Genomic DNA, 22582 nt, shown 5'->3' with positions numbered 1-22582 from the left:
TCCCTGTGTCTGTCTGTCTATCTATCTATCTATGTTTGTCCCTGTGTCTGTCTGTCTATCTATCTGTTTGTCCCTGTGTCTGTCTGCCTATCTATCGATCTATGTTTGTCCCTGTGTCTGTCTGTCTATCCGTTTGTCCCTGTGTCTGTCTGTCTATCTGTTTGTCCCTGTGTCTGTCTGTCTATCTGTTTGTCCCTGTGTCTGTCTGTCTATCTGTTTGTCCCTGTGTCTGTCTATCTATCTGTTTGTCCCTGTGTCTGTCTATCTATCTGTCTATCTAATCATGGCCATGCGTTAGGATCTCGTTCCCACGCGTTAATAAGGCGTGGCCACGCCTTATTTTTATTTGTACAGGACGTCACCAGAGGAGAAATGCAGCTACAGTTAAAGGGTTTGTAATTTTTTATTGTCGCAGTGAAAAAAGCGAAAGCTGAATGAATCATTTCTGTAAACCGGTTCTTTTTAGTGATTCGGTGGAGCCGATTCATTCAAACGGACCCGTTCGGAGTAGCGATTCGCTCGCGAGTCGGCCCTCGTTACTGGAGAGCGGAATTATGGGATACAGTCGGTCGGCGGCGCGCTGCCGCCATGTCTCCTGAAGATAAACGGCGGCTCGCGCTCTCCTCCGCCGCGCTGCTACTGCTCGCGCTGCTGCTGCTCGCGCTGTCGTTCATCCCCGCGTATCTCTACGTCCTGCTCGTCCTCGCGGGCTCCTGTTGCGTCGGCTACTACAAAGCGGAGGAGTTCCGGCTCTTCGACAGACTGGGCCTCAATCCCCGCCCTGGCCTGACGGTGCCGCCGGCTCTGCTGCGCTGTTTGCCGGGCGGGAGTCTGCGCGGGGCGCCGGCGGGCGCTCGGAACAAGAACCGCGCCAACAAAAGCGATGCGAGAAACTCGCTAGCGGCTCCCGGCGAAAGGCATTTCGGCAGCCCCGCTCTCCGGCGAGAGGCCGCGTTCGGAGACTCGGCGTTCAGCCCGCGGGACTTACTAATGGGGAGCTACCTCGCTAAGGCGGAGAGTCCCATGGTCGCGGGGAGGCCTGCTGGCGGCCCCGCTGGGGGCTCCGGGGCTCACCCCGGAGAGCAGCTCCGAGAGAGACTCGTCCGGCCGAATCACGGGGTCCCCACTCCGAACAGGAGGCTGTCCTTCGGGTAACTCCGCGTTAGCTCCGCTCCTCCTCGTGTCCGGGTCACGCACGGCGCTCGTCCGCTGCTTCAGCTCCAGTAACTCGGTCTTTCCAGAAGCTTCTCTGGCAGCGCTTTCGCTGAAATTCGGCTGGTTTTCGGATCGAGCCGCTCTGGCTGCGTGGCTGCAGCGTCAGTGCTGTGCGTTGCCCGGAGCGTCTCCCTCTCCTTCGGCTTGTGTTTCCATGTTTTCCCTCCAAGATTTGAAAATGTGGGAGTTCCTTCTGGCTGACGGGGCGCCGGCCTCGGCCGCCTCCTCACCCGCCAGCCTCCAGGCGGTGGCTCAGGCTTATAAAGTGAACCAAAACCTTTTCGCGTTGATTTTTTTTTTTTTTTAATTATTATTATTTTAATTATTGAGGTTTTTCTGAAGAGTAATAGTGAGAAAGTGCTCCGGTTTTGTTTGACAGTGACGGAGGCCGGTTTGTTGATATTGGTTCACACCAGCGGACTGAAGCGGCGCAAATCCGGTCTCTGACTCGTTTAAGTCAGTGACTCTAATCGGTCATTAATGTGATGAACCGGCTCCTGAACTGACCCTCATGAGCTCCTCCTACTCAGTGACGTCACGTGACTGAATCACTGCATCATCAGCACAAACTAACGAGCAGAACGAGCTTCGCTGAGAAGATCATTAACTCTGATCAGCTCTCAGCTTCATTATTAGAGCCAGACGGAGGAGAAAAAGGTGAGACGAGCTGCTTTTCCACCGATTACAGGCTTTGACGGCTGTTCGGCGCTGTAGCCATGGTAACGCTGAACGATGGAAAGAAAGCACATGAATTCCGATCTGAGCGTCACGTTAAGGTCACGAATCGGATGCGTATCCGATCTCGGAGCACATATGAAAGTTGCTCAGATCGGATTTTTTTTTTTTTTTTTTTTCTCCAGGTCGGATTTGAGAAGATCAGGTTTACGTCCACACAGACCTGAAAACACCAGATCTGAGCCACTTCAGCCTGGGAGCGTGATACATATCCGATTCGTGGCCGTGTGACTTTAACGTGACGCTCAGATCGGAATTCATGCGCTTTTTCTCCATCGTTCAGCGTTACTATGGCAACAGCGCCGACCAGACGTTAAAGACTGTAAACGGTGGAAAAGCAGCTCATCTCACCTTCTTCTCCTCCGTCTGGCTCTAATAATGAAGCTGAGAGCTGATCAGAGTTAATGATCTTCTCAGAGAAGCTCGTTCTGCTCGTTAGTTTGTGCTGATGATGCAGTGATTCAGTCATGTGACGTCACTGAGTAGGAGGAGCTCATGAGGGTCAGTTCAGGAGCCGGTTCATCACATTAATGACCGATTTGAGGCTGAACCGTCGTGTCTGAGAGACCGGATCAGAGCAAAAAATGAGGTTTGAGTGACGAGGCTTGTAACGTGGACGTAGCTTGTGCATCCAAGTTTTCCTTCCAGGGTACGAATCAGGGGCAGGATGCTGTTTCAGTTTTTTGTTTCACTGCTCGTCCTCATGAATCTCAACAATAGCGTTTTGAAGAACAGTAATGTTCGTGAAGCTTTAGGTTCTGCAGTGGTTCCTGATGTGTTTTGACTTGAGGAACATTACTGTAGCCCTAACTGAAGGCTTGACACTGAGGTGTTGTTGTTGTTGTTGTTGTTGTTGTTGTTGTTGTTGTTGTTGTTGTTGTTGTTGTTGTTGTTAACACTGCATTCTGTCATCTTATGCCAACAGTGACCCAGTAGGTACTATGGGGAGGTTTACCATCACCCCTCAGAGACATTACCCCCTGCAGCAGACGGGGGCATCTTCGGTGGGCGTGCTCCCTCCAGCACAGTGGGACGGGTTCCGTAAGAAGAACATCCTCACTCAGCGCAATACTCCTGTGCACAGCCCAGTTACAGTGAAGATCGCCCGACCAGACAGCGCCACCCGGTCATCATTGTAAGTTACAGTATTTTATACAGCAGTCAGTTCCGCCCACGCGAGCTGATTGGTTGAGACGTGTCTAACTGCTGTTATTTCACCAGAACATCACCTTTTATTCACTGTACTGTACTTTATTTTCACTGAGACGCCGTTGCTAAGCAACAACTTTGACAGCTGAACATTTTCACTTCTTACTTTACCACAAGCAGAAAACGGACTCTGTTAAGACCACATCTGACCGACAGCCGATTTGGTCCGACTCTGAAGACGAGACGACGCTAAATTCCCAAACTGTCGTCTCCACTGAGCAGCTTTTCAGTCGGAAGCTGTGACAGAAGAACAGCTGAACAACCTGGAATCAGCCAGAAATGAACCCAACACCATTCGCCAAACTAAACGGGCTGTAAGAAGCTTCACAGACCGGCTGGAACAAAACAACATTAATACTGATCTGGACAAACTGACCAAACTGAGCTGAACCTGATATTGGCTCAGTTTTACGGCTCAGTCTGATTTGGTCCGACTCTGAAGATCAGACACGTCTGGCGAATGGTGTTGGGTTCATTTCTGGCTGATTCCAGGTTGTTCAGCTGTTCTTCTGTCTCAGCTGCCGACTGAAAAGCTGCTCAGTGGTGACGACAGTTTGGGAATTTAGTGTAAGGAGCTGGAGAACGAACTGCCGGCTGAGCAGCGAGTGGGCGGAGCTCGTTACTCTGACGTAGCAACGAGCTGCTCGTTAAGGAGCTCTAATTAGGAGGAAGGAACTGAACATTAAAACATATTAAACGCCGCGTTCACGGCCAGTTTATTCATTTCTTACTGTATTTATTTAACTGCTGTATTAAAGCAGTAGAGCACTCGAGGAGGGAGTTATCACCAATAACATCACGGCTGAGATGATCTACGGCCAGCCAAATATTTAGACTGAAACAAGGTGTCAGATAACTCGCCCTCCCTTTTCCTCATTCACTTTGAACAGTGGCAGATAAACGGTGTAAGAAAAACGTGATCCAGGTAGAACAACTGTTTCATGGTTTCGATAAGGAATATTATGGTGAGTGTCATGAGGAGGCAGAACATCCAAGAACTTCCCCATTACTCTCACCAATGCACAAAATACAGCCAGATGTTTTTATTTGTTGTCAGCTTGGTTTTGCCTTGAGCCTTGGCTTCACTGTCTGACTCTCAAAGTCTGATCAGATTATAAAGTCTGGGCATTTCAGGCTGTCAGACTGAAATATCAGGAATCCGCCCTCAACGGATTCCTCAACTGGGGGGCGGTCGTGGGCTGGAGGGCAGGGAACTGGCCCTGTGACCGGGAGGTCGCCGGTTCGATCCCCAGTGCTGATGGTCCATGACTGAGGTGTCCTTGAGCAAGACACCTAACCCCCAACTGCTCCCCGGGCACCGTGGATAGGGCTGCCCACCGCTCCGGGCAAGAGTGCTCACTGCCCCCTAGTGTGTGTGTTCACTAGTGTGTATGTGGTGTTTCACTTCACAGATGGGATTAAAAAAAGTATCACTTAACGATTAGGGATCCCATGCTACTCAACGGAACAGGACTCGGCGATCTCTCGCCTTCTACCAAGAACCAAGTAAACAAACGTGGCGCTTTCTCTGCCGTTTGTGCTGAAACGGTAAAGAAGCGGCAGGTAAACGTGTTTAAATGAGGTTCATGGATTTAAAAATGACCAGTTTGGTGGTTTTAGAGTTTTAAATGTACATAAACTCGATTCTGCCTTTAAACTAATCTCAATTAAAAGCTTCGCTCCACACGTGAGGCTTCTCACCGTTTTCCTTTGTTTACTTGCTCTATTTTCTTTTTGATGCTCTCTTTTCATTGGCTGATGCAGGAGTCTGTTCAGATTGAGTCGTTGACCAGTTCACTAGATTTCACTCACTAAAAATCATGTTTGATGAGCTGGGACTGGACAAACGCGATCGGGAGTCCCTCACACTCGACTCGACTCGACTCTTTCTCCAGCTGTCCACTCCGACTGACCCAAACATCTGCAGACTAGAGCCGACCAGCTCAGGCTGAGAATCGGGGTAAAAGCCTCGTAGTGCAGCCCCAACTTTATAGAAACCAGTTTCATCGGTGATGAGTGCTTTCTTATTGTATTTCTTTATTTTTTGTGTGTTCAAAAGCATAAATAATAGGCAAAAATCAGAACCTGGTTTTGATTTTTGACCAGGTGTGATTAGAGCTTCAGGAGATTTCGTTTTGGTGCATCACTAGAAGTTTCCGGATCATAAGCCTCAGAACGTGGATGACCCGAATCTCAATGTTATTTGAGTCTGTCCGTGATATGGGTGCCAAGGGAACATAGTTGGGAGCAAAGGTTTCATGATGACTTTCATTTAGGAACGTATGAGGAGCTTCATGTGTTTCTGCTTCTAGTTTCGACCAGCTGAGCTCCCCTGGAGCGCTCACATCCCCTGGGTTTGGAGTCCAAGCTGACCCCTGCTCTAGAGAGACTGTGCTGAACGTGCTGAGAGAGAGCCGTAAGCGTGACGCTGATGGTGAAGACAGAGGCCATGCAGCTGGGCAGAAGAGCAAAAGGAGGTATTGAGCTTAATACAGAAACCCATCACCGCTTTCTCGGAAACGCAGCGCCGCAAACAACTTTGCATTGTTTTCTATGCAAATAGGCGTGTTAGTATCTCAGCCGGTCACGGAGTGAGAAAGCATACAGCAGTTCTGAATGTGTTTAATATGTTTTATATGAACTAATCATGTTATTTTGTGTAGTTAATTGCATTCACACACGCAGGTTAGCTTCCGACGAAGACTACGGATGGTTCTCAGGCTCAGATTAGGAAATTTAAAAAATACCGGAGTCGGTTCGCTACGTTATTAGAGGTGGGCAAAGTCTGATGCGCTGGAACAGATGAAGTAGTGCCTTGTTTAAACAGTACTGTCAAAAACTACGTTCAGTAGGTCGTGTTCAACGTTTCGCATACTGTGCTGCACTAAATCTGATTGAACAGGACTAATTATGGTCCCTTTGTAGTGAACCGTGCGTTTGGAAGGTGTTTTAAGTACCTGAGATATCCACAGTATTCTCAAAGCATGTTTTCGCCGTCCAGTGAAAAACGTGCATCTCCATTTCTTTGCGATTTTTACTTTTTTTGTATCATTTGAGCGCCGCAGCCGCACGCAGTGACGATGATTGGACCAATAGAATTGCTCCAAATTGACGATAAAATCTCCGTCCATTAACTTGCATTGAAAGGCGAGTGCTTTCGCCCTCCCCTGTGCGGTAAGTATTTTGGAGATGCTGGTTTTCTTGGAGCAGGGATGATATTCGGATACAGTGGTGAATATTTTTATATTGCCCAGCGCGGTTTTAACACGTTAACTGTGACGTCACTGGTTTTGGGTCACGTAATGTGCTGTGGTGTTCATGCTTGAGCAGGTTGTCCTGAGCACTGAACAAAGCTGAAACACTCCAGCTCACTACCCCAGGAGTGTCTCATTTACAGCCGGTTAGGCTGCGTTCACACAGCAGGTGGAAGTGGCCCAAATCTGATTGTTTTGTTTGGCTGTTCAGATTATTCTTTAAATGTGGTCTGTATACGTCAGTCTGAACAGGTCAGCTCCTAAACTGACCCACATGCTCAAAAGAACGGAGCGTCACGGCTCATCCAGAGGTAAACAATCACAACTGCCAACGAACGCCAGCCGCTCCCAGAGGATCAGCTTCATCTTCACCAGCATCACAGGAGCATCATGAAGCTTCACTTTTTTTTTTTTTTTTTTTTTGGTAAAGAAATATCAGAGTAAATTAGTCTCAGCAGCACGAAATTATGATGAATGTCGAGTTTGATTGTAAAAGTTACGTCGCCGCAGTTCGGATATGGATCGGATTTCAGTACCACGTATGAAAGCGTCTCGTATCGTGGCTGAAAATGTCAGATTCAGTGTGTTTCGGTTCACTCAGACACCTCTGTGTCGCATAACGTCACATTTGGGCCACTTTTACCTGCTGTGTGAACAAAGCCTTAGAGTCTGGTGTCTTGTTGAGATTATAATCTGGGATTAGGACTTTTTCCTTTTTTTTATTATTATTTTTCCCCCCACATTGATCAGGGTGTATATTCTGGTTTATCTGTCTGAATTTTCATGACCAGATCTTAAGGCAAATTATTCAGTAACTGCATGAAATAAATGTAAATTTGTAATTTTTTAAAATTTATATATCTTTAAAAGTTCCCTCAAATTATCAGAACGTGTGTTTTATGATCTCCACATTTCACTACATGCTTACGATTTACTGCTGAAAGCCAAAAATCTCGGCCGCTCTTTGTGTTGTTCTCTAAAAGTGATGTTTCCAGAGCAGATCACTGAAGAGACGCCGGCTGTTTATAGTTTAGAGCCCAGATTTGGGGAAAAACGGGTCGACTTTCAGTAGAAAAACAAAGTTCAGCTTCTTTTATTATAAGGGTTTAAAATGACGTCACCGTCTATTAGACTGGAGAGAAGAGCTGCAGCCTCACACGACGCCCAGCTTCTGAATGGAGCTTATGGAGTATGAACGTTATGGAGAACATGACCAAGAGCGGTTTGGAGCCACCGGTGGTCTCGAGGAGTTTAAGAGGTTAATTATTTTCCTGTAGATATGAAGTTACAGCTCAATTAGAAATCTACCTTCTCCTTTTCAGGCGGCATGACAGCAGCGGAAGTTCCCAGTCAGCGTTTGAGCCGCTTCTAGCAAACGGTGCCCCATCGCAGCTCGTGCCAAAGTAGGTGACGTTTTACTGCACGCTGATGTTTCCATGTCTGCTCTTGCTGTTCGGTCCCGTTTGATATTTTGAAACCGAATCTTGGGCAGTAAAGAGTCTTCCTAGCTTTAAGACGGATCAGGGTCTTAGATACAGTATCTATAGACGTGTAGTTCTATTTTACAGCAAGTCTGAGCTCGTTCCTCTTCACTCACTAGACCTGGAAGTTTAAAGAGGGGGTTGAACGCCTCTGTGTTGGAGGAGTCCACAATGAAGCGATCTCGCACCTCCTCCATAAGTTCAGTGAGTGGTGCTCCTACTTCCTTCGGCGTGCCGGGATCCGCCCGCAACCCCATTCGCAGCTCCTACAGCTCCTCCCAGGGCTACACACAGGTAATACGCCTCACTCTAATACGCCTCACTCTAATACCTTGTCAGAACACGTCTGCTCAAGTTGTCGGTGGATAGTTTAGAGACCGATATTTTAGCTTGCCTGTATTACTGATCCATTGCCTGTATTATTGATCCATATTGGCTTTGAATTTCACACCCGGGCAGTTTCAGCATCTGAAGTCATGGTTTTCTGTGCATATGTGAACACGCCAAACGAACTCAGACCCTCTAAACGGCCCCAAAAACGAACCGAACTGAGACCACCTCTTGAGGCGCTAAACAGGACCGTCTTCTTTATAGTTCCATTTACATTGTGAACAAAAAATGAACTGAGCTCATTCGCACAGTTGGCTCATTTTAACAGAACTGAAAACGCTTTGACTCGTCTAAACGGCCCCAAAAACGAACCGACGGTTTGACCCAGTCCGCTTCTGCTTTGCTTTACGCCGAAGACCTCGAGGCTCATCGTACGCACAGCCTTCAGCACTTCAGCAGGTAAAACGGACCAAGGATCATTGAGGTTCTTCTCAGGACAAAGCCTGTCCCTGATCTGCAGCAAGACGGCAGCGCTGACATATTCATGCGCTAATATCTAAAGGATCAGTGACGAGCACAGCCAAATAATAGAGCCCGCTGTGGCAGGTCATGTTTCCTTCCAGTTTTGCCCGATGCCCTTGGGCCAATCATTTCTGTGCGGCCAGTAGGAAGGAGGGCAGCAGATGTGTCTGGTAGTTCCTTTCGCCACCTGGAAGGTTGGATTCATCAGAGAACGCCGCCCACTTTCCGAGCACCGCGCACACGTTGTTTTCACAAGGCACAAATCAGTCGAGCCACAAAATGAGCTACAGACGAACTGAGCGAACTGAGGCCGGCTCGAGAGGTGGTCTCGGTTCGGTTCGTTTTCATGGCCGTTTGCGAGGGTCTGAGTTTGAACCATGGAAACCATGACTTGGTGGTCTGAGTCCACTTTAGTTTGTGATCCGTTTAACAGCTCAGCTGTCACGCATAAGCGTGTTAGAGGAACGCATAACATCCACAGCAGGAACCAAGATACTAAAACCTTAGTGTGTCCATGTCTGCGGTTCTTCTAGTTTTGCTTTCATTTAATAGGTTGAAAAATGAACCATTTCAGCTGAAGGAATGAGTTACAGCTGTGAATCAATCGACTGAAACTGCTCTATACTAGTTCGTCTTTATCAGTTGAAGCTTTACCGTGTTACATCATAAATAAAACAAACTATTTGGGCCAAGTAGATGCAGCTATAGAGCTCCAAGTGTAGTTATTAGATGCTATTGTAAATATACCAATGCAGACAAACCGCAGTCAGGCTGAAGGTTCAGAACCAAGGGTATTAGTTCTGCATCGGACAAACTCCAACCACCGCATCATCTGTTCAGTTTTTTTGTGAATGAGGATATTATGCCAAGTAAGAGAGCTCTAACTAAAAGACCACTTTGTGTCTGCAGAGAAGAGCAGCATCTAGTTTGAGTTTGTCTCCTCTCACAAGCCCTGGATCATCTCGGTGTCAGACTCCTGAGAGACTGGCTAAAAAGCCCAGGTATGTGCACACGTTGGGGTTGATCACCACAAAAAATGGCCCATTGGTCTTTCTTACTGTTTGTGTAGATAAATTACTGTTACTTTGTGTGTTGTAGGGAAGACGATGCGATGTCTCCAAGCTCGGTTTCTTCCATGAAGTCTGATAAGACAGCCGCTGACCTCGCTCCCGGCTCAGGTGAGGCTTTTGTTGTAGAACAGGCCCTGAAATTCATGTTTTGAATTGGCCGACTTGTGTCTGTAAATGCGGCAGCGTACATCCTAACCGAAAACAGAGACCGACGAGATCACTCCTGTTTTAGAAGAGCTGCGCCGGCTGCCTGTATCGTTCAGGATGGAGCTTTATGTTCTGCTACTAGTGTTTAGAGCCCAAAATGACCTTAAAACTCCGCTTACATCACAGGGATGCTGTACATCTCTGGCACATAATCCAAGACCTGCAGATAGTTGCCTTCTACAAACACCTGTAAAATCCAGAAGACGTGGAGAGACTGTTATCCTGCTTCTAAACTGTGGAACTCAATTCCACCTTTTGTTAGACAGTCGAGCAGTCAAACTCCGGTTCTGGTGTTTTTTCTGGGCAGGTTCCACTTCAGATGATGTAGGTTTACGTTTTAGCTGGTGGTCCATGTTTGCAGGCCTTCAAGTCTCATCATTTGAAACCCACCTGTAAATGTTAGTGAGGTGCTGCAGCGGCAGAGGGAGCTCGTAGGCTCGTGAGTAGAGGGAGCGCCAGGTGTGTCGTCCAGAGCGGAAGTCGGTCCATTTGGCCAGTCATCACGCATTCCGCTGTAAATGTGGGAATTTCCCGCATTGTGTTAGATTTGCGGGAATCTGTGAAATTATGTGCAGAACCTGCAATCCTCACTGAAATTTGGGCCCTGCTCAAATGTTCTGGACCTCAGCTCTGATGGAGCTTAGAGAGTTTTTGCTTGTGTAATGAAACGAGCTACAGAATGCTTTCCCAGCCTGTGCTCTGTTTCATTACAGGAGTTAATGTGAGGAACGTCACAGACGAGGTTATATAGTAGAACGGCATGCAGCTGTGTTAGTAATAGTATGGTTTGTTGGTTGTACTGAATTTACTTTAAATGTGAGGACTAAAAATTTCCTTATGTTTATATGAAGAAGTCTGCTTCAGGTGTTGGAGTGAATATGGCGAGTATACGTGCTTAACTTCAGTCCTGGGGATCCACAGGCCTGCAGTCGTAACTATTCCCTGCCTTCAGGAGTCCTAATCCAGCTCAAGAAGGGCTCGATAAATAGGTTACCGAAGCAGGGAGTCCTTGAAACTACATGGCAGTGGTTCTCCAGGACTTGAGTCGAGAACCCATGATTTAGTGCTCCTTTATCATGCTCAACAAGAGGTTTAAAAGAAGGCTGAGAAGAACGATCTCTGATAGCAAGGTTATTACACGGTACATTTCCTTTTGATAGTCAATTTTCTGGGGAATTTACCGGGTGATTTCAAAAAGATTCATCCGATTTCGCTTGTGCATTACTACAGATCAGTGCAGTGAGCTGTAAACGGTGTAAATGAGCTGAAGTTTATTATGTAGTTCTACAAGGTCTCAGTCTGAACCTCCTCCAGCTGGACGGACGACATCAACACCACAGTCAAACTCATCCCAGACTGGACTGAGCGTGTCGGGCGTCGCTGCTCTCACGGCTCTTTCAGTGGGATTTCGAAGATCATCCAGTGCTGTGGAACCAGCGCCGAACGCTCTGAGCTGCTGGAGCTTCACTGCTGATGAAAATCCCGCTGCTCAGTTCTGGATTCACTCTGATTGACGTGGAGAACGCAGAACGTTCTGCTCAGGGGTCTCAGCTCCTCTCAGACTGAAGGAGCCAGTCAGAAACTCTATGACCCCCTCTTACAGTTGGAGTGTGATTGGTTCCTCAGCGCTTCACGGTTGTAGAAATATGATGCTTGGAAATCAGCTAATCATTTTGAATCACCCTGTATTTATAGCAGGGGTGTCGAACTCCACTAAAAGGGCCGTATAAAAAAATCTCAGCCAACTTGTTTTTATTTAATTTTTACTTTACATTTTGCCGTGACCCAATTAATGGGCCGAATCGGACCGTGTCACGGGCTTGACTTGGGCCTTGCGCCTTGTGTTTGACTCATGGGATTTATACTGTATGATAGTGTTTGAAAGGAGTGGTATGAGTTTAATGAACAAAAACCGAAATTCATTCTCTGCTTGTCTTTTGTTTTTATTTATTTATTTATTTATTTATAGGGAAACATAGCCCTGTGCCTGAAGCCCCTGTTACATCAGCATCAGACTCTGGAGGAAGCGGTGGAAAACGCAAGCGCAAGATCCAGCTGGTGTCCACACGGAGAGGAGACCAGATCTCCATGGTGAGTGTTGCACCATTGACGTAGTAGATTTATGCTTCAATTCAACGTCCTTTTGTAAAAGCAGGCCCACTTGCTGTTAAAAGTGGATAGGTTGTTCACCACCAGGGATTTGGACAGATTTTTCCTCTTCAGCTATTCTCAGTGGGACAGACTCTTCAGTCGCTTCAGTTGAACTGAATTAATAAGAACCTTTCTTTTTTCTAGCCCCCACCCCCTGAGCTGGGCTACACAATCACTGTGAAGGACCTGGACATGGAGAAGAAAGCTGCTTTCAGCCAAATCCAGAAAGTCCTCGAGGAGCCTGGTGAGTGTTTATAATTAAAGCCTCGGGCAGGAGTCGGCGACGTGATGTTCCGCTTATTTAAACAGTAAATGGTCTTAAATGCTGGAGTTAATGTGTAACTGCTTATTCACTGTTTAACCCTGAAGATTGGTGCATAGACTGTTGATCACATAGCAACGCAGACAAGACCCTCGCCTGGCTAGCTAGTACGGCTTAGCTGGCGAAAAGGCAAAGAGAAAGATTTAAGACTAACTTTGATAATTTAATGACTAATGGATTAATAAAATTACTCCAGCTGGTTCCCTTACAAGTTTAATCTGCAACGAGAAACTGTCTGACACTGTCGTCGGTTTCTCATTCACCAGCATCTAATTCGATTTTCCCGTTGCACCTTAACAACTTATTGACCATGTTTTGGTTTGTCTGAGTTTTCATGACTAAATCAAAAGGCAACTTATTCAGTAACTGCATGACATTTATTTATTGTTTATTCCAAAAGCTCCTCAAATGATCAGAACGTGTGTTTTATGATCTCCACATTTCACTACATGCTCACTATTCACTGCTGAAAGCCCAAAAATCTCCGCCGCTCTTTGTGTTGTTTTCTAAAAGTGATGTTTCCAGAGCAGATCACTGAAGAGACGCCGTCTGTTTATAGTTTAGAGCCCAGATTTGGGGGAAAAATGGGTCGACTTTCAGTAGAAAAACAAACTGAGTTCAGCTTCTTTTATTATAAGGGTTTAAAATGACGTCACCGTCTATTAGACTGGAGAGAAGAGCTACAGCCTCACACGACGCCCAGCTTCTGAATGGAGCTTATGGAGTATGAACGCTATGGAGAACATGACCGAGTGCGTTCCAAGGAGTTGGATGGTGCAGAAGTTACAATCTGATGCCTCAGGCACCTTTTAAGGTGGAACAGGAAAATTCGAACAAAGATGCTGGCAAACGAGAAGCGACTTCAGCCTCGTAAAAAGTAGAACATTGAGAGATTTTACAAGAAACGGTTCTACTTTTGGGAAAACTTCCCTGCCGGAGATGCGAGAAAAGCGGCTATAGCTGAACTAAAGCTTAAAGCAGAGCGAAGTAAGGCTGTGCTTTAGTTTATATTTTTTAGTCTAGCACAGTTTCAGTACATACGGAGACAGATTTACAGACAAGAGTGTAAAATAGACGTAAGTTGTTGCGACCCCTGCTATAGGAGAAAGAAAGGGAAGTGGTGAATTCTGCTAACGTGTGTTAAAGGCTTTAGAAGGGCTTTTTATTATAATCCACTAGGCAATACAGTGGGCATTTGCAGTGATTGATCTTGATTTAGGTTTATCACTCTGTAATTGTACACCCAGGTGCTGCTAACTCTCCTTGTATTGTTTTCTCAAGAGCCAGAGAAGCCAGCTCCAGCTCCAGCTCCAGCTCCAGCTCCTGCTCCAGCTCCAGCTCCTGCTCCTGCTCCTGCTCCTGCTCCTGCTCCTTCTGTAGGCCTTTTCTCGCCACTAGCTCCAACCTCCTCAACTGCAGACACCCCTGCTGTGAGCACTCACTCTCTGGTGTCTCTCCCCACCCCTGCTGCCGCACCTACGCTTCCCTCCACCACAGTTTCTACTCCAGCTCCAACGATCGATCTCACCGTGACTCCAGCAAGCACAGCCAGTGCTGCATTGACCCTGATTACCACCCCTGCCGCTGCCACCACCACCACCAGCGGCACTTCAGCTGCCACTCTCCCAGCTCCAAGTCTGGCTAACCCACTACTGGAGTCCCTTAAGAACATGAAGAACAACTCCCTGCTCAGTGTTCCTTCTCCTTTGGCTGCTACCTCTTCAGGTACACTGGTACAGCTTATCTCAAGAGTGTTGGGCCATTGATATGGTTTAGTTAAGAACAGTGTTTCCAGATCCAGTCCTTACAGCCCCATCAGACAGTCTGTGTTGCTTTACTTCAGACCTGTGGAGCAAAAATTGGACTGAGTTGGGAAACAATAGCCACGTTTACATGCACCCTAATAATCCGTTAATAATCAGACTGATAGCTCAATCTGAGTAAAACACGTCCATGTATACACTTCAGTCGGAATAGACTTGTCCGAGTGAGGGCATTCGGAATAGGCTTTCTATCCAGTTGATCAAAGTGAGTAATCCTGTAAATAATCCGTTAAATATAAGAATAATATCCGTGTAAGCGCCTGAATCGGATTACATTCCCTATCAGAAAGTTTCAGTCCGTTCTGCATGAGCGTCGCGTCACAGTGAGAGTTTATACCGTTCAACACGGCGGAGCAGAAACTGGTCTGCAGAGGAGACGAAGTTCATGCTCTGATCTTTAAAAGACGGCGGTGGGACGGACGTCCAGCTTATGCGTCTCAGAGCACGACGTCTTCCTCTCGGCCTTCTTTAATAAGGACGTGTGAAGGACGTTTTCCTGAGTCTGACGTCATTTTAAAGCAGTTAAAAACACAATCACTGCTCACTGCTGCTCATCTCACTCTGACTGGACTTCATATGAGGTTCGCTGTCATGGTACCGTTTACTCTTAGTGGTTCTCAATGCATGCGTGCGTTTTTGGATTTAATTACTTGTAGTGAGCGTGTAAACAACGATTTCTCATCAGACTACATCAGACACCTCAGTCTGAATCTGTAATTGTAGTGTTGGATTGGTCAATTGGATTGGTGAAAATTTTAGTATGTAAACAGACACGGAGACTAAAGAGCTGTTTTGTGTGTACAGGTGTTTAGTTGAAAACAGGAAGGAGGAAGGAGGTGTTGTGGAAAAAATGATAGTTTGTTGAAGCACAAAATTATTAACCTTATTGTCTGACTGACCAAGTTTCAAAGCAAGGTTTCCACTCAAGTGCAGGCGAGTCTATAGGTGATGTGATCCTGGGAGGTCTAATGGGAATTTTTCGGTTGTTTTGTAGAGTGTACATTGTTAGTGTGATTATTCGGTGGAATTTTTTTTTTTTATCTGGAAGTCTGTCCCAGCCAAGTTTCACTCAATTTCAGTAATATTATCAGCAAGTGGCAGTCGTGGGCTGGAGGTTAGGGAACCAGCCTCGTGACCGGAAGGTCGCCGGTTCGATCCCCAGAGCCGACAGTGCGTGACTGAGGTGTCCTTGAGCAAGACACCTAACCCCCAACTGCTGCCCGGGCGCTGTGGATTGGGCTGCCCACCACTCCGGGCAAGTGTGCTCACTGCACCCTAGTGTGTGTGTGCTCACTAGTGTGTATGTGGTGTTTCACTGCACAGATGGGTTAAATGCGGAGGTGTAATTTCCCCGTTGTGGGACTAATAAGGGTCTCTTAATGCTTTACATGCTCCACTTAAGATTGATATTCTGTTCTTTATCATGCAATTTTCATTAAAATAAATGGTCATGCTTCTGTTCCTAATAAGTATTTCTGCCACTCTGTTCCTCCAGCAGCACCTGTGGTGGCACAGACTCCTGCCCCGGTTGTCTCCACTGGTCTAAGCACTGGCGCCGTGAAATCGGAGCCTCTTCTTGCTGCTCCACGGCCCGTGGTGTCAAACTCTCTTGCCCCAGCCACTCAGCCAGCGACATCCATGCCCTCTGCTTTTGCCCAGATCCTGGCCCAGCCACTGCAGCCATCGCCCAGCACCATCAGTCTGGGAGGGAGCAGTCTCTTCAGCCTCAAGCCTGTGGCAACCCTTGCGTCTGCTTCACCTACACCCACTGCGTCTATAGCCCTTACAGTGGCTGCTAACAGTGCAGCCAGCCCAGCACCATCCGGGTTCAAGCCTATTTTTGGGGCAGCAACCACAGCGCCAGCATCAGCTGCAGACGTCAAACCCACTCAGCCCACTTTCAAGCCCATTTTCGGTAGCACTACAGGGGGTGGTGGTGCATTTGGTCAGCCGGCGACATCAGCTTCCCCTGCACCAGCAGCACCGAGTGCTACAACATTGTTTGGGAGCCTGACCAACACCCAGCCAACAGGTTCCTCTGCCGCCTCGTCCACCCCGGCCACCCAGACTCCCAGCCAGTCTCTGTTTGGATGCTGGGGTGCCACATCTGCTCCAGCCCGTGCTCCAGCTCCAACTTCTGCTCCAGCTCCAACCGTAAACAGCACCTTTCAGTTTGGAGTATCGTCATCTGCACCTGCTGCCTCAGGTCTTAGCACTAATACCACCACCAGTAGCAGCACCACCACCCCCTTCCAGTTCGGTGCTGTAAAGCCTCCACAGACTGCTGCCCCAGCGGCTCCTCAGAGCACATTCACGTTTGGACAGACGCCTGCAGTACAAAACTCTACCACGACCCCTTTTGGAGGGTTTGGCATGGCAAGCAATACCGCCACCACAGCAGCGAGCGCTCCTACGACCCAGGCCACCTTTGGTAGCTCTGCGTTCAGCACATCTATGTCCTTCCCCAATGCAGCCACTCAGGCGCCCGCTGCTGCAAAGCCTTTCACGTTTGGTGCCGGCAGCGGAGGCAGCACCGCCACACCGTTCACATTTGGCACACCCGCAAGCACAGCTGCACCTGCGTTCGGGACTCCTAGTCAGCCTACGTTTGGCAGCACGTCGGCTGGCTTCTCTTTTGGGAATACCACCACCCCGTCAGCGGCTCCAGCCTTTGGGGCAACCACACAGACTGTTGCCCCTGTTCAGGCCCCCGCCTTCACGTTTGGAGCAGCTCCGGCAACTCCACAGAACTCTGCCCAGAGTGCTCCTGCCCCAGCAGCATCGGGAGGGTTCAATTTCACCGCATCGCTGTCAGGAGCACAGTTTGGAACACCTGCTCCTCCAGCTCAGACTCCAGGGTTCACGTTCGGCCCAAGCAACGCTGATAACAAGCCTGCTTTTGGTGGGTATCTAAGTTTTAATAGAGAAGCTTGATGTTAGTAAATGGTGTCATTTGTTGCTTGTTTGCAAGGTCATATTTTTCTACTGTGTTTTGTGGTTTGAGTCCAAGTTCATTATCTGCTTCCCGCTCTGCTTTGGCGTATGGATGAGTAACACTCTGTGCTTGTACAGGAACATCCACCCCTGCGTTCGGCAGCACAGGCGGCCCCATCCCGTTTGGCAGCCCCGGGACACCTGTTCAAGGATTCAGTGCCTCACCTTTTGGTAAATGTTTGGCTTTTATTTATTTATTTTTTTAATAGAGCTCCCCCGGAGTAATTGAACACTCAGGTCTTTGCTTGTTAAGTTGATATTCTATTCTAACTGTAGTATTTGTAGTATCGTCTTATCTCAAGCAACAAAACCTGCCTTCAAAATGTTTTAACAGCAAAGGCCTTTTAAAAAGACAGTGATATGGAAAAACACACACATCAATCGGGCGTAACATTCTGACCACCTCAAGGTAGGAGTGTCTGATAGAGTGGACGGTGAGTGGACACTGGAGTTTAAAAACTCCAGCAGCACTGCTGTGTCTGATCCACTCTCACCAGCACAACACACACTAACACACCACCACCACGTCAGTGTCACTGCAGTGCTGAGAATGACCCACCACCCAAACAGTACCTGCTCTGTGAGGGTCCATGGGGGTCCTGACCACTGAAGAACAGGGTAACAGAGTATCAGAGAAACAGATGGACTACAGTCTGTAACTGTAGAACTACAGAGTGCAGCTATACGGTCAGTGGAGCTGATAAAGTGGACAGTGAGCGTAGAAACGAGGATGTGGTCAGAATGTTACGCCTGATGGGTGTAAGTACGTTGATACTTATCCGAGTACCACTCGTCTCTGATGAGGACAGCAGTGAAACCAGGGAGCTCAGAGCCTCAAACCTGTTTGTTTTGGCACAAATGACGGGGTTTTATTTACGAAAAATAAAATCCAAGCTGTGTGTTTAATCCTGGGCTGATGCCTAGTAGGTTTTATTTGCAGTCTTGCTTTGTTGGACTGAGGAGGTCTGGTGTGATTTAACTGGTCGATTCAGGTGGGGGGTCATTTCTCCGGAGTACCCCAAACAGTCCGGATTTGATCATCACATGGATGTTTGTCGGGTTTTGCGATGGGTGCCACGCTTCAGAAGAATAACGTGGGGCTGAATGGCAAATGGGGAGATTTCCTTTCTCCTTGTTATTCGACCATCGCCAGTAATATTTAATTTCACCAGTCTGGTCAGGAATGATTATTATTACGTTACTGTGTCAATTCGAACGGTTTCTGAAGGAGCTCACAGTTGAACGAATTCTACAACGTAATTTGCTCCAGAACTATTACTTGCCAGGATGGTAAAAACACTGGACACATGGCCGATTTCATACTGGTTTAATATCACATCACTCAAATTACGGCACCTTCCAGGTAAAACTAATCCAGCTTGAATAGAGCTTTATTTTAAGATGAGAGAATCCTTTATTAATCCTTTATTAATCCTTTATTAATCCCACAACAGGGGAAATTCAGTGTTACGGCAGCAAAGAGAGCAAGGCACTCAAGAAAGAGAAGTAATTAACTGTTTTTACAGTTTGCTTGTTGCTGTATAGACAATATATATACTAAGCATTAAAAAATATAAACTTTATCCTTAGCAATATAAAATATTATATTAATATAATAAAGTTAGCAATATAAAGAATTATAAATAAATATATTTACGCTGTAAGGATGTTTTTCCCCAAAGTCACACGGAGTTTTGGACGTGAGGTACTGGTTTATATCGCTCATGGGATGGTGAGGAGTTACTATATAAACCGTTAGAAATAAAAGCTAAAGAATATTTACACTATATTAAAACTTATTGGACATGTTGTGCGCAGTTCTATCGAACTCTCTTTACCGGAGTTTTGAGTTCCGTGAGCACGAGTGTCATTCCGTGAGCGTTTCTTTTCCAGGCACTCCTCCGGCTACTTTCTCGATTGGTGCGGGCTCCAAGCCCAGCGGGTCCCGGCAGAGGCTGCAGGCGCGCAGGCAGCACGTGAGGAAGAAGTAACGGTGACCTGAGGCCCCTTCCTCCACCTCTTCTCGTTTATTTGGACAAACGCATCGCCCCTCCCGACTCGCCCAGCCGCTGCCGCTGCCGCTGCCACCTACGCTGCTGCTAACGAGACTCGATCAGGCTTTCCACAGGACGCATCTGACCAAACCCGGCTGTACAGCTCTGCAGTCAGTTCGGGCTGGTCAGATGGTGAGGTTTGAGGATAACTGGTTACCCTTATCCCCGGTCCAGGGCAGGAGACCTTGGAACACCCAGATCTTCCTGCGTGGAGTCACAATCTGACGAATAGGTTAACGTGAGGGGTGTTTGGACAAACTGAGCGAATCGCTGTACTTGACAAAGAAAAATAGGACGATAGACAATTAAAAACTCGGACGTAGACGTGAACTTGTGAAGTCCAGGCCAAAACAGACTGAATCTGGTTTTTGTTTTGTTTTATTATTTTTTTTGGTTGCTGTTTCAGGGTTTTTGTGTTCGTTTGGGTGTTTTTGTTTTTTTTAAGCTAGCTGGCCATATAACCCAACTTTTTATGTGATCAGATTCATGTTGCGTTAAATTCAGCGAATCCTTTTTTTTTTTTTAATTCTTGCCATCAACACTTTCAGCAGTACAAAAATACTTTTAATGCTTTTGATCATTGACTGAGATGCTTGAGTTGCCTACGCCGACTGTGGTAGGACTGTGTTTTCGTAGAAAGATGGAACGATGTTCTACTTTACCTGAATGCATTGAGTTACAAAATAAAGTTATTTGGTTTTTCATTGCTTTTCTGGCAGATCCCTTTAAACAATAAATAAATAAAGTATTATTATTATTAATAATAATAATAATAAAGATTGGAATACCTGTGTTCAGGAGTAGATGACTCGTGGTCGCTTGTCAGATACGTAGAAATTAACGTTTAAACCAAAGCGGATGATTTTAGTGCAACAAGCTCTTCTGTGTTTACCACCGTTTGTGTGTTCGACTACCTCCTATTTTAAACACCTAATTCCATAAATGTTACTTACTTCTCTACGAACTGACCGACTGACCCGTAAAGGTCCTCCGCTTGGAGTTTTTAGTCATTTAGGATATTCCACCACCATTGAGGTGGAGATTAGGCCTAATTCTAAATTTGTTTTTGTTTTTAAAGCTTCGGCCGTCAGTTCAGCGCTTCGATGTGCTTGTTTACATCGTGCTGTTTCCTCTTTCCCTCCGTTTTCATTCAGGGCTGATACCTCACAGTCCAGCCATGGCTATAATGATCTAACCTTAGCCTTTATTACAGATTCCCTAAGGGTCATTCAGATTCAAGCCTGTGTCCGTCATGCTCTGTTTAACCGCTCTCGATGTTGGGTGTGGCTTCACCACACTTCACGCTCACTTTCTGTCCTCTTTATTTTATCCCTTATTCTGTGTGCCTTAGTGCATCTGACTGCAGATTATGTGCTGTGAATGATGCCAGAGGTCTGTTTAAGTAACGTACTTGAAAGTGAACGCAAATAGAAAACTGTCGGCAAGTCATTTCTATCGCTGCTGTTGGAAGAAAACCTCGCATCTCCAAAACGGTAGATTTACAGCAGAAGGACACAACTTGATCTAATGCAAGTCAATGGAACCAGAATCCCCCCCCCCCCCCCAAGTCATTTTAGGTCATTTAGTCCATTCATCATGAAGTTTACTCACAGTGTAAAGGCTGACGGACGCGTTCCGATCATGTCAAAAAGCGTTTTTCTTCTGACAGCAGCGGCACGTTAACTTCTATTTGACCACTTCTCTTGGGCTCGTTACTGATCTCAGGGGTTCGGTCCATTTTAAAGCTGGTCTCTGAAATTTCTTTGGCGCTTGTTTCAGTGACGGCAGAACTTTTATAACCACCTGATTGGAAACGACGCATGAAAACGTCAGATTTTAATGCCAAAAGTGCTACAGTGAAAGGAGCGAATGAAAGTGCAGGGAAAGGTGTTCATTGTTAATGAATGTGATCTAAAATTAATTTCTGAATTAAATTACATTAATGAAGTTTTATTTGAAACCCAGATCTAGTTTTAGATTTATTTTTATTTTATTATTTTTTTTGCATGCACATTGTTCAAGACTTGGCTGCGTTTGCGTGTGTGTGTTCGCTATGGCTTGCGCATGTTTGTGATGCTTCTGCCGATGCTGTGATGCAGTGAGAACTACTGTCATTCCTTCAGGATGGTCAAAGGCACGGGAGCTGAGTAACTAAGCATATTTAGATGAATCTGAATTCAGTCTGAGTTTGACCACCTGAGCCCTTCCAGTTTTTTGCAGTCTTATCTATGAAACTCAGGTGTATTTCCAGCGATTTGTCACTTTTGTTTTATGTCCGTTTTAAGTTTCTGTCTATTTACAGAGCACAGGAGTCCATACGTTTCAAGATGCACAAATTTGGAAGCACAATCCCCCCAATCGCCCCCCAATGTTTACCTGGATCAAATCCCACCATAACTTTACTCTGTATACAACTGTGTTGGCGCCTTAGCCCCTAGTATGGTGTTCTTTACGTGGGTCTTGACTTACTAGGTAGTTTGTAAATAAGTTAAAGGTTCCTGTGAGCCCCGAGCGATGGGAACCGCGGCAGGGGACCAGGCTCAGCCCAACCAAAAAACCTGAGGATTACACATTGACTGTTGAGAAAATGAGATGTATGTTGAGAGCTGGTTTTCTCAAGCTGTGAGTGTCTGGGAGTTGTTTTTGTGCATTTTTTTATTTTTATTTTCCCCCCAAAATGTTGCTGTAAGTGTGTTTTATGATGGCAAGTTTGCGTGTGTACGTACAAAGACCACTTTGGACGAATCCATGGAAGCGAGCGAATGAATGTGTATGAATGATGGAGCAGCGTATTAGAATAAACCCTGTGTCTGCTCAGTGTTCTGGTGGTTTGTGCTGGTTTTCAATAAAATTGTGATGAAGTCTTTGCTTGGATTAGAAATATGGAGATTTGATGTTGATGGGTACGATGGTTTATTCAAGTACTGAAACTTTTTGTTTGTTTGTTTTTATTATAAACAGTACGCACAATTACTGCAGTACCATAGTATGGAAAATAAATTTTCGATAGCTGGGCCAGGAGTGCCCAATCCTGGTCCTGGAGCGTTCAGATTCAACACAGCCAACTTATTTCAATGCCGCTTAAGGCCTTCGTCACCTGGGTCGGGTGTGCTTCATTAGGGCTGGTGCTAACTGTGTAGTCATAGATTTCCAGGACCAGGATTAAGCAGCCCTGACCTAGTCAGTCTTCTCAACATCAGTGAGCCAATAAACAC

The 22582-nt window shown here is 46.5% G+C and overlaps 1 protein-coding gene across 2 annotated transcripts; it reads left to right on the top strand.

The window, feature by feature from the left end:
* Nucleotides 1–562: 562 nt before the first annotated feature.
* On the top strand, nt 563–22248 carry pom121 (POM121 transmembrane nucleoporin). 2 transcript variants are annotated; one of them, XM_017722485.2, is made up of 13 exons: nt 563–1151; nt 2876–3085; nt 5472–5636; nt 7736–7816; nt 8014–8188; nt 9656–9747; nt 9845–9924; nt 11993–12114; nt 12319–12418; nt 13778–14221; nt 15818–17221; nt 17392–17484; nt 19207–22248. In XM_017722485.2, the coding sequence occupies exons 1-13, from the start codon at nt 589–591 to the stop codon at nt 19302–19304; spliced, it is 3627 nt and encodes a 1208-aa protein (XP_017577974.1). In that variant the 5' UTR covers nt 563–588; the 3' UTR covers nt 19305–22248. The 2 variants fall into 2 exon arrangements, with proteins under 2 accessions (XP_017577974.1, XP_017577973.1); XM_017722484.2 differs by having other exon boundaries at nt 15815–17221.
* Nucleotides 22249–22582: the final 334 nt, after the last annotated feature.

The sequence above is a fragment of the Pygocentrus nattereri genome, chromosome 18, assembly GCF_015220715.1.
Source record: "Pygocentrus nattereri isolate fPygNat1 chromosome 18, fPygNat1.pri, whole genome shotgun sequence".
In the NCBI taxonomy this organism is placed as follows: domain Eukaryota; kingdom Metazoa; phylum Chordata; class Actinopteri; order Characiformes; family Serrasalmidae; genus Pygocentrus; species Pygocentrus nattereri.
The sequence above is the reverse complement of the archived record's forward strand: the minus strand, read 5'-3'. Positions and strand labels throughout refer to the sequence as shown.